Source organism: Pteronotus mesoamericanus, unplaced genomic scaffold, assembly GCF_021234165.1.
Source record: "Pteronotus mesoamericanus isolate MK-2021 breed Mesoamerican mustached bat unplaced genomic scaffold, CSHL_Meso_final contig_101, whole genome shotgun sequence".
Classification (NCBI taxonomy): domain Eukaryota; kingdom Metazoa; phylum Chordata; class Mammalia; order Chiroptera; family Mormoopidae; genus Pteronotus; species Pteronotus mesoamericanus.
In genome coordinates, this window is record NW_026555001.1 from 634,906 (window position 1) to 652,099 (window position 17,194).

Sequence of the window (17,194 nt, forward strand, 5' to 3'; positions counted from 1 at the left end):
GGAGGAAGCAGCCTGAGCATCTGCGTTCCAGTATAGCCCCTTCTGTGGTCCACAGGGCCGCCGTGTAGCCTGCAGGTGCCACCCAGAACACGCTGCTCCCCACCCGGCACCCCTGGGCGCAGAAAGCCAGAGCGATTCTCTGACCCTGCAGGTCCTCGCCCTGACTTGACTCTCCAGGTGGGGAATGTGCATGCAGTGAGGGGTGTGCATGGGCTCCTGCAGCTATGCCCCAGCCCAGTGGCATCCGCAGAGAACTCACTTGAAGTTTTCGGGGTGCTCCGTGATGGCCATGTTGATGACGTCCAGGGCGTGCTGGTAGTGCTTCTGTGCGGAGAAGAGGAGAGCCAGCAGGTGGAGGGCGTTGGCATCATCCCTGCACAACTTCAGGGCCTCCTGCAGCTGCTCCATGGCGCTGGAGATCTGCCAGAGAACACCGCCAGCTCAGCGGTGTTCTCAGCTTCCCCAAGGCCCACACCCCCCTCCAGGACTTGAGTGCCGGGCGCCATCAAGGGGACGTGAGACTCAAGTGAGACCCCTGGCACTGGGGGAGGGGCTGGTGCTCTGATGAGAAAACACACCCCCTAAGTCACGCAGCAATGAGGATCTGCTGCCCCAAGTCAGGCCCAGGAAGCCTCTGCCACCCCCACTCGGAAGTGAAGAGGTGCAGGTGTGCGGTTCAGCGCAGCAGACCTGGTAGGCGCTGGGAAGCACTTCCTAAGATGGAGGTGTGAGGGTTGTAAGGGGAGGCCACCAGGTCACTAGCTACAGACTCAGAGGTGGCCAGGCCCTCTTCTTTGAGCTGGCCCATGTAGTGACAGGGGCCGACAAATAAATGTGCCTCCTTCTCAGTGGGTCACAGTGGCAAGAGCGTGGGTTCTGGGGTCAGATGGGGGTGTGGATTCCAGCTCTGCCATGTTCCACCTGGCACCTTAGGGTGATGGACTTCAGAGCTGCAGTCTGTACGCTGCACAATGAGAACAGTCATACCCGTTACAGCAGCGGAGGGGGCGTAGACAATTGCTCTGCAGAGTACCATGCACCTTTGAAAACGTGTTTCCTTCTTCAAGGCCTCAAAGCCAGGGAGTTAATGACGAGTAAGATTATTCTTTCTAGTCCTGAGAGACGTGTTGTCTCATGCTCTCACGCCTGGCACTTGCATCAGCTTCTATGACTCTATCCACATCCTCCCAGGACGTCATGAGTCTTTTTAGAAAGCCTTGCTTCTTATCAAACCTCAGATGCTATAGCCCCCCTCCCCTTGCTCCCCGAGGGGCCTATGGTGCAGGCCAGCTGGGGCCTTAGGACCCGGTGTGCCTGGTCCCTGCCTGGTCCCTACCCGGCCTCTGCACAGGCTGTGGGCAGTGGCAGGTCCCGAGTCTTCCCAGGAGGACCTCCCTTTGTGGGAAGGTCAAGGAAAGGAAAGGCAGAAGCTAAGGCCAGTGTGGCTGCCCCCTTGGCTTGCCTGTGTCTGCCCGAGGCTGCTGCTACCCTGGTGGTTCTCCAGAGCGGGCCCCATCACCCTGCGCTGGGAATCCCAATCTGCAGCCTTCACTGCTCAGGCAGCCATACAAGATCTGGACAGAATGGACCAGGGGACCGGAGACCCAGGGCAGGCCAGGGCCCAGCTTACAGTCCATTCAGGGGCCCTTGGCCCCTGAAGCTACCAAGATCTGGGGTCCCCAAGAAAACCGGGTGCCAGGCTCCACTGGTCTGGTCCAGCCATCTTTCTGAGACAATAGATGCCATTCATCAGAGGTGGCTGAATACTTAAAGATATTAAAAAATGCATCACCAAAGGTTTATCATGAATTTGACTGGCAAGAAAAGCACTGGTTCTTTTACACAGGGCTAAAAATAAAGTGGTCTCAGGTATCTTGCTCTCTGTGCCCTTGGGAGCATCAGAGCAGACTGATGTTCCTGGAGAGGGTGGCAGAGAGGGACCAAGGGCCTCTCCCAGGACCTGAAAGTCAGGAGCCATGGGCACAGGGGGGTGAGGGCCTGGGGCGGTCAGCGGCAGCCTGGAGGTGGAGGAGGGACAGAGTGAGCGGCGGGGAGGGGTGGGCTGCTAGGGAGAAATGGCTGAGAAAGGAGGACCCAGAGAGGGAGACAGTGACTCAGAAGTAGAGTGATGATGAGTGCCAATTCAGGTCATGGCAGACACGGGCATGGGGACATGAAAGGGAAGGGTCCCAGCAGTGACAATCAGGGTGCAGTGAGGGAAAAGCCAGGCCGTTGCAACCTGACGAGAAGAAACAGCTCAGCGAACCAACTGGAGAGGAGACCACAGGCCAGAAGTTGACATGGACCAGTAAGACCAATCCCCAGGCCAGAGAACAAGGCTCCAAGTGCCCCGTCTCCAAACAGGATACCCAGAGCCACTTGGGGTTTCTTAACTGGGGCAGGCGGGGTCTGGGTCAGACGCCTGGGTCCAGGGCGGGCCTGGCCAGCGCCCAGTGACTGAGCTCAGGAGAGCCTGGGGTCCTCAGGTACAAAGTGGGGCCAAGGGTGCCCCCTTCCTCAGATGCAGGGCTCACCCAGGCCAGCAGGGGTGGGTACAACAGCACCCACATTAGCCAGCACTGCTCGTCACCTCACCATGACAGATGGGGCTCTGCTGGCTTCTGTCCAACAATGTGGAGTCCAGCTGTGTCCCAGCCAGTGCAGGTGAGGCCTGTGCTGCAGGAGTCAAGCCTTGCCTGCTGTCCCCAAGCAGTCCAGAGTCCACACTCACTGGGCCAAGGCCACGAGAGGTCCTGCTTCCGAGGCCAGGTGTGGCACAGAGCACTGGCCTGAGGACCCAGGCGGACACGTGAATCAGAGACTCCGAAGGGCCTGGGACGGAAGCTCTGACTTTCCTGAAAGAAAATCTGCTGGGCGGGTAACTGTGTGGTCTCACTCTTGAGACCAATAGCTGCTCAACTTGGGGGAGGAAGGCGGGCCAGCCTGGAGAGCCTGGGGTGGCGGCGGTCCCAGTGGGGCGAAGGCGGTCAGCGGATGGGAGGCCCCCGTCAGGCCCCAGAGGCCATGCCTGTCGGTGGTATCCACAGAGTGAGGGAAAAGCCTTGGGGTGATACAGAAACAGCTCCATGTGCCCATCACTCTGCTGCCCCAGATCAGCGGAGAAAGCTGGGCGGTAAGTGAGGACACCAACAAACGCTTATCGTAATCACTCATTGACCTCTCACGAGTCCTGCATGTCTAGGGAGAGTGAGGGCCGAGAATTATCTGCCCACCATGTACCTACCATGGGTCAGGGGCTGTACCACATTATCCGACTTAATCCCACTAAGTCCGCCTGAGATGGAGTTTGAGGTGCTCATGGAACAGATAAGGAAACAGAGGCTCAGAGAGGTCAATTCATTTGCAAAGGGTCACACAGCTGGTTAAAGAAGTGGTGCCAGAGACCTGGCAGTTAGGAACTGTTAGGACCCACCTGTCGGACGAGGGCCAGCTGCAGGGAAACATAGAGGATGACCTGGGGGTCGCCAGGCGCCAGCTGCTGGGCTCTGTGTGGGGAAAGGGAGCAGCAGGTCAGTCGCCAGGGGCCGAGCAACCAGTGTGACAGGGGTCTTCAGCGTGCCAGCATGCTGCGGGGCAAAGCGCTGGGGATTCGGTGTGTCCCATTTAGGAGGGTGCCCAGCCTGGAGATGATGGTTTGGGCAGAAAGCCACCGGCAGGGGCAGTAGGCTCCTAGGGGGCTGACTGAGGGGAGGGGCCTCTGGGAGGGGGAGGACGGGGGTGGGGGAAGCCTGTCATCTCTGGGCAGCTGTTGGCCTGGCTGTGGCCCTGCCATGGCCTTGCGCAGAGCCTGGAGCCTGCCCTCTCCACCATGGGACAGAAGGGAACACCTTTCTGAGGATAGAGGGGCTGGGAATGGCCTCCCTGGGCAAGAAGACTCAGGAATGAAGAGGTGGCAGGGGAAGAAGGAAATGCCCCCCTATCCTGGGTGCCCAGGATGGGACTCTGACCTCCCTGGCTTTGGCAACAACCTGCCTCAGGAGGGAGTTAGATGGGCTCCATGTTCCGAGGAGGCTGGCACAAGGAGCCTGGGGCAGGCCCCTGCCCGGCAGCTGCCAGGTCAGGGCTAGGGGGATGGAGCTGCAAGGGCCAGGCACGCAGGGCTCTGAGGGAGGAGTGCGGAGGGATGCTCAGGGGGCTCAGGGCTGTGGTGGAGACAGGGGCTCGGCCAGGGCGGGTCTGAGGGAGAGAGGGCCACTGACGGGGGGAGGGTTTCTCTGCCCCCCTCCCCCAGCCCCGCCTCCCGGCACCTTCCGGACCCTGGGCTGCCAGGAAATCTCTGGGAGGACTATGGATGGGAGCTTCCCACAGCCCCTGAATTTTTGAGCTCCTGCTATAGGTAAGGCGCTGTGCAAGGTGCTTTTCCTGCTTTATCTCAGGTAATTATCACAACAGCAGTGGGTTATTATTCCCATTTTAGAGCCCTGACTCAGGAGGGTGGGGGCTCAGCCTGGGGCGGGGAGGGTCTACCAGTGTTGAAAGACTCAACCGCCCACCCAACCCCAAGGGCCTGGGCCTGCTTCGTTGTGTGAGCTCCTGGAGCCTCGGTTTCCTGGTCAATAACCCGGGGACAGAAACCTTTGCTCCGCCTACACCAGAGGGTCCTCTGTGCATCGACCACCTATGCCTCTATGCCGTTCAGGCCCCCTCACCTCTCCAGCGTCTGCAGTGCTTTCCGGTGCAACTCGTCCTGCTTGCTCTTCAGAGTCGCTGCGGGAGACAGGAAGGAGACAGCCATGCGGGGGTGCTCAGGGGCGCCCGCCCGGCCCTACCCGACTCCAGGGCACACAGGCGCTGCATGGAGAGGCCCCGCCGGGCGCTGCTGGCAGATGCTTGCACTCCAGCAACTCCAGACTGATGCCACCCACCGCTCTGGTTAGGGGGGCAGGGTGTGTGGTGTCCACCTGGCCCCCGCCTCCCGGCACGGTTCTTGGCACAACAGGTCCTTCCACTCCACTGTCTTTTTTGCCACGTGGGCCAACCTGACCCTCTCAAAGGCCTGAGCCTGGAGAAGAAGCTTCCCACTTCCACTCTGGCCACGTGTGTCCTTGGGCTTCCTTACCCATGAGGCTGCCGCTGCTTTTTCACTCACTCTAACAAATTCTAAGTGTACCATTCAGTGGCATTAAGCACATTCAGAATGTTGTGTAACTGGTACCACCATCCACTTTCAGAACTTTTTCATTATCCCTAACAGAAAGTCTAAACCCTCTGAACACCAGCGCCCCTCCCCCACCCCAGCAATCTCTATTATACATTCAGGGGCCAATTCCTACCCCATGTTTAGTCCCGGGGGGGAGGGGCCCATCACTCCCTTCCCCTCGAGCTGCAAGGATATAGGAGCAGGCGGCTGCCCGATCCACGGGGGTCACACAGCTGGGCTGGGAGGACTGGGGAGAGAATGCTGGGCTCTGGGTAGCAGGAGTGAAGGCCCCTCGACCAAACACGAGTATTTATTAAACACCTGCTGTGTACCCGCTCTACCCATGCCTGGAGGAAGATTCCGAAGACCCCAGAAGATCACAGCAGTGCTGAGGTTGAAGGTGAACCAGAATGAAGTAGAATGTGGGGTCAGGGCTGGGGGCCCATTCCAGCTGCCGGCACCACAGGAGCCCCAGAGGCAGAGCGGGGCACGGGCTCTGCCAGGAGCAGGGCTGGGCCTTGGAGGGTGGGAAGAACTGGGCGATGAAAAGGGCATCCCTGAGAATGGTGCAGCCTGGGCAAGAGTGGAACTGGGACCGAGAGGTGTGTGTGCGCCCATCTACCCCAAAGGAGCCAATGGGGATGTGTTGGGAGGTAGACACTGATCGAACGGAGGCCTGGGAGGCCAGAGCAGAGGTTCCCAGGTGGCACTCACCATCGGTGGCCTGCAGGCTATAGGTGAGACCCAGCGCCAGGTAGCCCTTGGAGAGAAACTCCCCGGCTTCCTCACCGAGGTTGATCACCAGCGTGGCAAAGTGCTCGGCCTCCTCCAGCTGCAAAGAGGAGAGGCGCAGTTCACTGGGAGGGTGTCCCCGGCCTTAGCCTGCAGACTGCTCACCGTCACCAGCCCCGGCCACTCAGAGCTGCAGTCCCTCGTGCGTGGGCAGCACTACGGCCTGAGAGGCCAGGCGGCTTGTCTGAGGCCACAGCAACCAGAGTGGAAGGATCAAAGCTGTTACTTCTACCTGTGACTCCCGGGACCTCTTCACTCACCCAGGGCCTGCGCTCATGGTCACAGGGCCCTGCGTCTCTCAGAGAAAGCTTCCCTGGTCCCAGGCCAGCCTGCACCAGCTCTTTTCCTTGTCTGGCCTCTGTAGGTCCCTGGGCCTGTCCCTGCCCAGCAGAAGGACGCCAGGGGCAGGGATTCAGGCAGGGATCTGGGACTGGGCCCAGGGGACAATGCCCACCCTGCAGAGGGGTTGGGCCACCACTTCTGCTCTGCCTGTGAGCTCGCTCCCTGACACAGGGAGCTCAACTTTTCCAGGGGAAAAGGCCTGGGGCTGTTTTTGTCCTATTCCAGTTAGAAAGTGACCAATCAGCACAGGTCATGTATGCTCACATCATCACATACAACATGTGACACAAAGAGAGGGGCATACACGCGGCAGGCCTCCTGAGCCCTCTGGGTCACCGATGGTGGTCCGGCCAGGCAGGGAGGCAGGGGACAACTGGGGGCCTCAGCTGTGCCCACTCACAGCCCACAGGCCTCCAACAAATGCCCCCTCCCTCCTTGCAGGCCCAGGAATGTTAACTGCCCACACGCCTAGTGTGGCAGTGAACCCAAGCTCGGTTCATGAAGAACAAAGATGGGTACTGCCTCATAGCAAGGTGGCTGAACAAATCATTGCCAAAGCCCGCTACCACCCACATGGATGGCCCCCTTGTGTGGGGTGTCTTCCCCTAGGAGAGGCCCATGAAGTCAATCAACCAGGAAACAGAGACGAACCTAAGTTGGCTTCTGGCACCCAAGCTGGTGTGCCCCACCTCGCTCCTGTCCCTGCCAAGGCCGAGCCCCACTCCTTTGGGAGAAGGGCAGCTGCGTGCATATCGTGGCCTGACTACTGGCCATAGCTGAGGGTGGAGGGACGATGGACTCTCTTTCCCTGGGGTGTGCAGCTGAGACACTGAGACAGGGGCCATCAGTGTGGAGAAGTGAGCTGAGCTGAGTCCACTCTTTGGGCGCAGCTGTTGGGAGCTCCATGCAGGAAGAAGGCTGACGGAGCAAAGAACCCAGTCAGTGAACAGAGAGGGAAACAATAAAACCAAAGCACAACAGAGCTCGAGAGGGCGAGCTGACAGCCCAGGGAGACATAGCTGGGGAAGGCTGAGTCCCTCTGACATATCACCACCCCTGACCAATCCCGGCCACGGCAGTGGGCAACCTCCAGGCTGACAGGCTGGTCATTAAAAGAAAAATGAGGGCATCGGGGAGCTGGGCCTCTGACACCGTGAGCCCGAGAAGCTGGGCTTATGCGGAGGCAGCAGCTCAGGAAACCCCACAGTGGCCTGCTGCCCAGCGCGGGCTGGCTGGGTAGGGCCAAGGCTGGAGATGCTGAGATCTGTCCCTGGAGCACCTGGCCCTGCAGGACTCGGGAAGGTTAAAGGGGCCTGAAGTCAGAGCCAGAATGAAAGAAAAGCACTGGAGGAGAAGCAGCTCGACACTGGCTCCGATCCTGACACCAGCTCTGATCCTGACTCGGCACCTGATAGCCATGGGCCTTGAGCAAGTCTCTTAGCTTCTGGGCCCCAAAGGCCCTCATCTGCAAAATGTGGAGGTGCAGCCCTCGCTTTAACTGCTTCTCCCTACAAACCGCTGCGGAGACTTCTGCGGCATCAGACTCTGGGCCGGGCCCGGCTCGGGCTGCTCAGGGACAGCGGCGCAGGGTGCCTGCTGAGCTTGCACGGGATTCTGCGAGCCGAAGCAAAGGAGGGCGAGGTCCTGCAGAGCAGTGTGGCTCTCCCATAAGGCTCCACTGTGTGGGGCCGGCACGGGACTATGAGAGCTTCCAGAGGGGCCGTCATGTGGCTGGGGTTGTCCAAGGAGGCCTCGTGGCGGGGGGTGGGGGGCAGCATCACGGGAAGGGGAAGTGAGCAAATAGCGCCTTTCCATTGCGGACACAACTCATCTCTCACAGCCTTTAGGCCTCATTATGCCTCATGCAGAAGGAACAGGTTTTTTTTTTTTATAAACCACCAAGTACAAGTTAAAAAAAGAATCCAGAAACCTCCTGCACTCCAAGTGTAAACACTCTTCCCATGTCCTTCTACGCGGTCAACACGAGCTTCCACCTCCTGCAACCCACAGAGAGAGGATGCTGGGAAGAAGGCTCAGCGATTCCTGGCAAACAGGGGAAAGTTACTGCCCAGTTTAAGCACGTCGCACTCTGGATTAATAGAGCTCACTGTCCTTGAGCTTTAAGAAATGAAAACATACATCCTTAGCTTGTCCGACTTGTGGCCCACTCTGACCTCCGGGCCAGTGGCCTTCCTTCACCAGTACTTGCCAGCCTTATCCACGTGGTTTAAAATGATCCCTAAGCATGGCGTCAGCATTTGTCTCAAATCAAACTCACAAGGCCTCAATGTACCATTTCCCTACATGGCCAACACTCTTTTGATTTCTATTACCAGAATCAAAGAAGCTTTTTACACGTGGAGCCAACACAGTGATTATAAGGAAAAGAAATACTGTCAAGTCCACATGTAGGACAATATACAATATGATAAACAATTCCCAAATATATATGTATTTTAAATATAAAATATATTTTAAAAACAAAATATATATATATTTAAAGAAAAAAATATATATGTATAACACGCACAATTCCCCTCCATCTAGACAAGAGCGGGATTCTCAGAGCCCTTGAGATTGCGGCTTTTCTGCCTTTGTCCCGAAGAACTGTAATCTAACCTAAGTCCAGCGCCAGCGCCACACCCATGAATAGCTCTCCATGCAGAGGCCAGGGCAGCCTAGTAGGTAAGAACACAGCTTTGGGGCCAGACCTGCTAGGCTCAAATCCCAGTGTGGGTACTTGCTGTGTGACTTTGGGCACGTCATCTCATTTTGCTGTGCCTCTGTTCCCTCTTCTGTGAAATGGGGATAATAATTGTCTGTTTCATAGGGTTTCTCAGAGGACGCTGTGAATGCTCAGAGCAGTGCTTGAATAAATATAAACTGTTATTATTAGTTGCAATTTTATATATATGATTAGTTCAATCTTCCAGAATTTTTAAAGTCTCAGGCTGATAGATGTAGCAAGTGCCCTCTGGGTAGATCCCTCCCCTGTACAGCATGATCTCAGTGATAAATTAGGAGGTGACATCAAAGACCCTCCTGAATCCAGACAGGGTACACCACTGCCTGCCTTTTGTCTCTGGCCTGACCCTTAGGCGCAGAAAAGGAGTGACGACGGAGGACAAGCTGGGTCCCCACAGCCTTGGGCAGTCCACTGGGCCAGGCTGCTCACACTCTGGCCCCTGACCCGTGGTCCAGGATGCACATACATATATCCACTCACCTACCCTCTGTCCCATCACTCACCCCAACTGTGGCTCATATACGCGGACATTTTCTCTCCTCTTCTCTAACAGCCTATTTCAATTTCTGAAGAGTTTTATTTCACAACCCACTAATGGATGTCACCCTGGGTTGAGCCACCCAGCATCTGCCCATCTACACCCACCCTGGCCATATCTTACTCCCACCTAGGACCTCGTTGGTCCTTTCCAGTCTCCAGATGCTTCCTCCTGTGGCCTTAAAGGAACAGCGGGTAGCTCTGTAGTCGTGGCTCCTGCTTTTGCAAGATCCACTCAGGTCACAGCACTGGGCTCTCCATGCTCATCAAAGTACTTGTAAGGTCAGGGGTTCTCAAAGTTCTTTTCAACCATTCTCCTGCTGATGATACACTGCTTTTAATACCTCCTTTACTTCCGGTAGCCGTGCAACTGAGCAAAACCCAGGCGGAGGTCCTCGCCCTCCCTTGCCATTCTAGAGCAAGTTACTGCTCACCTGACCTTTCTCGGCACCGTGGCCACCCAATGGGATGGGTGTTTCGTAGTTGAAGGTTCTGACACACGGGGACCTTCGGGGACCTATCCAAGGTCACCCAGCTAGTAAGTGGCAGAACTGCGTTTCCAACCCAGGTCTCCTGATCTATGTCTGACTCTTTCGGAGCTTCCTGATTCAAGGCTGCCCTCTATGGTTCTTCCCTCTTCTCCTCTCTGACCCTCTGGGGAAAGATGCACTGGAGAGTATCATGCTTTTGCTTTCCGTAAGTAAGAAAAGTGACTTTACAAGTTCCTGCATCTCACCAGTTGTCCTAATTTGGTCCCTGCCTCAGACTGGCTTCAGCTGCACACACTGCTCACGCTCAGGCCGCCTCCCACCCACTGGGCTGCCTCCCTCCTCGCGCACTGGGCCAGAGAGGTCATCCCCTGGGATCTTCGCCCTCCTCCTCCCTTCCTGGGAACTGGAGAGAGGTTGCTTTTGAGCCTGCAGAGCTTGCTTAAAGAGCACCTCTGGGTTCTCCCTAGGCACATCCCACAGGGCCCAGGACCTGTTGTTATCTGCTCTACTGAAAATGCACTTTGGCTCTCCTGGGAGAAGCAGGCGTTCTTCCTGATCCCCAAAAGCTAATGGCAGCAGAGCTGCCATTCTTTCTTCCTTCTCTCACAAACACTTAATCCATCTTCCTGGCTCTGCCCACCCCTGAATCTGAAAAATGAAGGCCCTTCTGAGAGCCTGCTTATTTGAAGAGGCTGCCACAGAGATAGCTGCCATTTACCTGGTACCTGCAATGTGCCAAGTAGGGACACGCCTCTGCTCTGGTGTTTCCAGGTTACAGAGGAGGCACAGTGAGGGTGAATTACTCCACTCAAGTCACACAACACCAAGCGGGTAGGCAGGGATTTGAACCCCATCCTCTCTTCCTCCAAAGCCTGCACTCTTTCTGCCACCCACACAATCCCTCCAGGCGAAGAGGCCCGGAGGCAGTATCACCAAAGAGGAGCATGGCCTGCTTCTGCTTCTGTTTCATAACCTCCTCTCCTTCCCTTTCTGTGCGTGACACAGCACACAAGCACTCCCCCACCTCCTATCCTCCTGGAGAAGATTCAACGTTTTAAATTACATGAATTTTAAATAACTGTGTTTGAAGGGATATTAAAAAATATTTACATCTCCCTCTTCTCTAGCCCCAAGTAACTGGCCGAGGACCCTGGCAAGACGCTGGCCACACCAGAGCACGAGGCTGCCACACGTGCCTGTCACCTAGGGGAGCTTCAGGCTAAGCCTCCCACCTGATCCCACAGCTGCTCCCACCCACTGCATGCCCCACATCAACCCGCGCATGACCGTCCCTCTGCCCAGTGCCCCATCTAACCACCCCAGACCCAGACCTGGACCCAGCCTGGGACATCCCACACTGGCTCTGGCATAAGGGCAGGACGTGGGGACAGCAGGTGCTCCGCCTCTGGGCACATGGCCACCCAGTCCGGTTTTATCCAGCACAACTCGTTTTTCAAATGTCCCAGTTTCAGCCTCCCTTCCTGCAACCTGGGCCAAATTGTCCACCCCTAGACTCCTGTCCCCTGCTAGCAGAGCTTGGCGGGCAATGGTCGGGCCTGCTGGGGACGGATGTGAGCCAGGATAGCTACAAAGGCAGGGGACAGAAGTGATGGGAGACATCTTTCAGGATCCATGCCCTGTCCCAAGCACCAGCGCCCCTCTGTGCGCGGCAGCCAGGCCCATCCTTCCTGCTCAAAGCCTTGAAACAGAGAGTGCTGGGCCGTCCCCTCCTGGCCTCCTTGGGCACCGGCTGCCCTTGGCTCCCAACAGCCTGTTCTTGGCCCAGCAGCAACCCAGGCAGCCAGGGAGAGCCACTGCACCAGATGCAGGTCCCCCCGACACCTGTCCCTCCTGGCCAGCTGCGGCAGGTATCATCCTGCGAGATATTAGTGAACACCCACCACAGGCAGGGTTCTGTGTGGGGAAGCAGGGCTCAGGGGGCAAGACATGGCAAGTGAAGAAGCTCCCCATCTAATCGGGAAGACAAGTACCATCTAAGGGCAGAATTCGGTACCACATGTTTGTGCTCATCAGCAAGGACTCATACAGGAAGCACCAGGCATCCACCTGGGCTGGGGTTTCAAGAAGGAAGAGAGAAATTTCCTGCCCTCAGGAAAGACGAGTGACTATGACGTGATGTGCTGAGTGTCCAAGGCAGGAAGAAGCGAGGCTTTAGGGAGTGGCAGAGGTGAGGTTTTGGTCAGGGAAGGCTGCCAGGACTGCCCCCAACCCCGCAGGGCCCGCTCAAGCCTGGCCCTCCACCAGGACCCACTCTAGCCTGTGCCCGATGTAAACCCAGGCTCACACCAGCCCCCTAACCCAAATATGCTCTTAGCTGAGGTTAAACAACTCACCCTCCTCCCCGATTCTGATGACAAGCCTGCATGTTTAAGTTTCCGTTTGGGCTTTTCTATTTATGTTGTCATTGATTACTTTGCTCCTAACTCATCTGATTTCAATTTGGACTGATTTGAGCCTAATTTTATTACCATGTAATCTGAATGCACATAATTACTGTAATTATGCTGCTGAGGGAAACAGCTCCTCCACTGCGGGAAGACCTAAATTTAGGACTTCCTGGCAAGGGCGGCTGTTGGCTGGGTGGACCCACAGACACCTCAGAGCTGGCAGCCTCGGGGCACACAGATGCCCTCCCCCGCCCCACCTCGGTGAGGTGGGTATTTTGGGCTTTATCCCAGTGACGGGGTTGAGGCCACTCTCAGGAGCCCTGGGAATACGTAGGACTGTGAGCTAGAGGTTGATGAGCCCACCCTCTCTGTGTTCTCCCGCTTATACCGCCACCCTCTGCTGCATTGCTCAGCCTGGGTGTCTCCTTTCTGCCAGCACCCACATACCGCCCACATCCCAAGGCTGCTTTCCCTCTAGGGTGCTAGATGCCAGCAGTCTCCCTGAAAAGACTTGGGGAGCAAGAGGTTTCCCTGCTAATCATGGGGCTAGGGAAAGCAAGCTGTGACAAGAAGGGTTTGCCACCGGCCTGTGTGGATCTTTCCCAGAATTCCAAGCCTAGTCCAAGGTCTCCTCCTCCAGGAAGTGTCCCTGGCCCATCCAGCTTTCTCCATACTTTGTCATGTATATCATCCTCATTTATAGACACAGCAAGATGGGGATGCCCCAGTCTCACGCCCCCTGCTGCCACCCTCCTGCAGGAGGCCACCAGGACCTGGGCCTTGTCTGCCCTGCCCCTGAGGCTCACTTACCCAGTGCAGGGACCTGATGCAGACCTTAGCGGCCATCAGGGGCACGGTGGGGTCTGAGGGCCGCAGCTTCATACACTCCCGTAGCAGTGACACAGCGTAGGCTGACTGCAAAAGAAAGAGCAGGCAATGTCATCATGTGCGGCCCTAGGTTGCAACTGACCGGGCGCCTCATGCACAGTGGGGGCGTTACCAGATTGCCAGTCCCTGCTCTGCACCCCTTTCTTCCCAAGAGCCACGGAGAGGGCCTAGTAGGAGCCCAGGTGGTGTGGGCTGGCACGTCCCTCCTGGGCCCCCGTCTCCTCATCTGGAGAACGGAGGCTCTAACCCTTACCCAGAAGTGATATGACCACAGCTAGGGTGACAACAGGTGGGAGCTCTTTAAAAGGAGTTCAGATGTGAACTACACACGTTAGAGGTAGAGAGGGACACTCTTAAATCTCTGAATTCAACACTCTAGGGTTAATAGTTGATGAGATCGGGCCAACACCACATTAGGACTGGGAGGCAGGGCTGGTGGCAGGGAATGGGGTGGAAGCGTAAAGGCTGGCAGACAAGGCAGAGAGAAGCCAAGATGGCAGAGCCAGAGAGCACCTCCAGTCATGAATCTGGGGATCCCCCAAGCTCCATGGACTCAGCGCCAAGCGCGGAGGGTGTCCAGGGCCAGGCAAAGATATCACTAATCATAGTAATGAGAAGAACACCAGCAACACTTGTCTAGATCTTACTATGGACCAAACAAACTTCGCAGTCAGTCAGGGGGCCAAACGGGCCCTTTGCCTGCTTTTGTAAATAAATATTGGAACTCAGCCATGTCCATTCATATATGTATTATCCGTGGCTAGTTTCATGATGCTGAGGCAGAGCTGAGGTGTTCCCACAGAAATGGTTTGGCCTGTAATGTCAAAAATATCTACTCTTGGACCCTTTACAGAATGTCTGCTGACCCCCGTTCTGAGTGCTTTATAAATATAAAGTCATTTGATTTCCACAGACTCTTCTGTAAGGTAGGTACTACGTCCCTATTCTCAGATGAGGAAACAGAAATGCAGAGAAGTTAAGTAGCTTATTCAGGGCCACAGTTCCCAGAAGTGGCTGAGCTGGGGTTTCAACAATCTGGCTCTCAGTTTGTACCCACTGCCCTATCCTGTCTCTGCGGTGACTGCCTTGGCCAGAGAGGAGGCCTATGTCTCCCCTCGCCACACATACACACTCACTCAAGGCTGGAACCTTTTGACTGAGTCCAGTGCTTTGCCATGAAACTCAGTGGGGATCCCCACAACCCACCACCCACCACTCAGCATGAACACTCCCCTTCCTGCGTGAGGCCCCAGCACGCAGGGACACGTGCGAGTAACTTCGACAATTCCCACGTGCTGGGCCCTACTGTGGGCTGAGCTCCTCACCATAATTAGCTCTCTCCCTCCTCCCTGGCACCTCCGGAGGTAATGCGGAGGAAATGGGGGCTCGCCTGCCCACAGCATGGTATGAGGGACTGGCAGATGCAACCTGGGACCCCTGCCCCTCTTGCACTACCCCTCCTTTGCCCACTAGCTGAGGAAAAAGAGCTTCTCTTAGCCCAGATGGGACAGATTTCCTGGGGGCTCTGGGCTCAGGCTTATTAGGCCAATTGCAGATGTTTGAACCAACAGCCTGCTCTGTGCCCAGCACTGGCCAAAGGATAGTGGAGTCCGTGCGGGGGTGGGGAAGGGGCCATGGCTTTTGGGGGAAGGCTGGGGAGAACAGGCAAATACCACCATCCCCCACTGCTCTCTCAGGAAACAAAGGGAGCACGCAGGAGAGGGTGTTAGCAGATGACAGGCTCCAGCAGGCGGGGAGATTGTATGAGGCGCCCTGCGTGGGCTGGAGCAAGGGAGGCTGCATGAGGGGCTTACAGGAGCTGCCAGGCCATCCGCCTGTCCTGTGAACGCTACCTCCAGCTCTCTCCACGGTCCATCTGGCTACAACCCCAGCAAGCTTCAAGGCCTTTCCTAGGCTTCCTTCGCTGGCCGCTGACTCTGCATCCTTAAAATACAGGGTTCTCTAATCTGACCCTCCAAATTCACATTCTACTCCTGCACAGACCACGAAACGCTGCTATTTAAGGAGCCATCTGTGGACTCCGCAGTTAGAGCAGCCGGCTTTTTTTTTTTTTTTTTTTTGTCATGCTGGTTCCCTAGCAACACAGCCAATGTGATTGCTGAGGAGACCAAAAGAAAGAGCGACCTAAATCATGCCATGGAACTGATCCTTTCTTCCTGCAGGTGGAAGAGCCAGATGTATTTTTATCTGCCCGGCCTCACCTTCTGGAAGACCTTTTGGGCACAATCACAGGTACAGAACCTTAGGATCTTAGAAAAGGTGAGGTCTGGCCAACCAGGCCAACCAATCTGGTGGGCAGCATTCCTGGAGGTGGGGAGTGTACTTCTAGAACAATCTCCTGCTGCAGCAAATGCAGTGGGGGGGGGGGGGGTGTAGGCCAGTGTCTCCAGCCTCACGTGTAAGGAACACTCCCCATCTTAAGCCCATCCCCGTGTGCACCTTGCTGGTGTGGGAAGGAGCCTGGCCAGAACACCAGCTCCCCGATCCGGGAATGTGCTAGGCTGTGTTTGGGCCCCTGAGCCTGGCTCTTCTCAGTGAGGAGATGGAAGACCCCATACCTCCCAGGCTAACACGACACCTTCTCCTGAGACTGGGGGGCTCCCAGGAGCGACCACAGAAATTAAAGCTAACTCCCGCGTGTGACTCATTCTTCTGCGGTGGGGGCCCCCAGCTTTCCTTAGCACCTCACAGGGGTCCGTGACTTAGGAGGGGCGAGGCCCACTGCAGTCCCGGGCCTCCTTCTGGGCCCTGCTCACTATTACAAAACCAGAGGCGTCTTCTCTGTTTCCTGGGGGCAGGAAGAAGCTGTCACACGCCACTCTGAGCTGTCTGCCCAGGCTCCATGTACGCTCCGGCCCCCGCTCCTGCTTCCGCCTCTCTGTTCTGAACTCTCCCTGAGCCTTGACAAGGTCCTGCTGGGCACAGAGCCAGGGCACATCACGTCATGACTCCATGGGGGAGGGGCAAGAGGTTTGGGAAGCAAGGCGGGGCAGAGAAGGCTCCCTGCTTGATTCTCGGCTGTATTTCCCGCCTGTCAGGCTACAGCACCTGCTCTCCTTCCCTCTCCCTGCCAGGACCCAGCCTGTACACCCTGTATTTGTGATGGAGGAGCTGGCAAGCCTAGGAGGCCCCCCCTGAGACGGCTGCGGGGCTAGAAATGGCAGGTGGCACAGATGGGCGGGCGGGCAAGGAATTCCCTCAGCCCCATGAAAGGGCCCTGGGTGTTTACAGCTCTTGGAATGATCTGCGAGCTCATGCCACCTTATTTCCTGCCTTCGAAGCATCCTCAGTTCCAACAGCCCCAGCACCCAGTCCCAGAAAGCTTTTCCTATCATGTCACTACTTAAAATAGAGGCTTACGTAAGTGTGATTCTCATCGGAGGAAAAACAAGGGGTATTAAAACAGTGTTTGGTGGGTGGAGAGCAAACACGGCCCTTCGACCCGGGATGTGGTCAGTTCCAGGTTACGGACAGGTCCTCTCCTGACTCCACGCTTGGGAGGGTGGGAAGACAGGTACAACCCGAATGGAGCGATGTTCCCCTTGCTGGAACCTACTCCCCACACCTGTCTCATGCTGCTGTACCATCAACTCACCCAAGGAAAGGCTACGATGCTGCATGCGTGCACATGTCCTCAGAGAAAAGCACCCCTAAACTCACGCTTGCACACCTGGCACATGTGTAACTCGCATGTGGACACTGGATGCGCACAGGGGTCTGTGTGTGGCCCTCCCCTGCCCTCATTTTCCTGGAGATAAAAATCAGCTGCTTGACAACATTCCTGAATCCCCCACCTCTGCGGGGACCA

The 17,194-nt window shown here is 56.5% G+C and overlaps 1 protein-coding gene across 1 annotated transcript in view; it reads right to left on the minus strand.

The window, feature by feature from the left end:
• Positions 1-17,194, minus strand: part of TTC7A (tetratricopeptide repeat domain 7A) — a 113,386-nt gene that overhangs the window by 38,932 nt on the left and 57,260 nt on the right. The window contains exons 11-15 of the mRNA XM_054566908.1: positions 13,288-13,392; positions 5,876-5,993; positions 4,671-4,728; positions 3,434-3,506; positions 260-420 (exon numbers count right to left, since the gene is read on the minus strand). Of these exons, the coding sequence (XP_054422883.1) occupies positions 260-420; positions 3,434-3,506; positions 4,671-4,728; positions 5,876-5,993; positions 13,288-13,392 (515 nt within the window). The remainder of the gene's footprint in view (positions 1-259; positions 421-3,433; positions 3,507-4,670; positions 4,729-5,875; positions 5,994-13,287; positions 13,393-17,194) is intronic.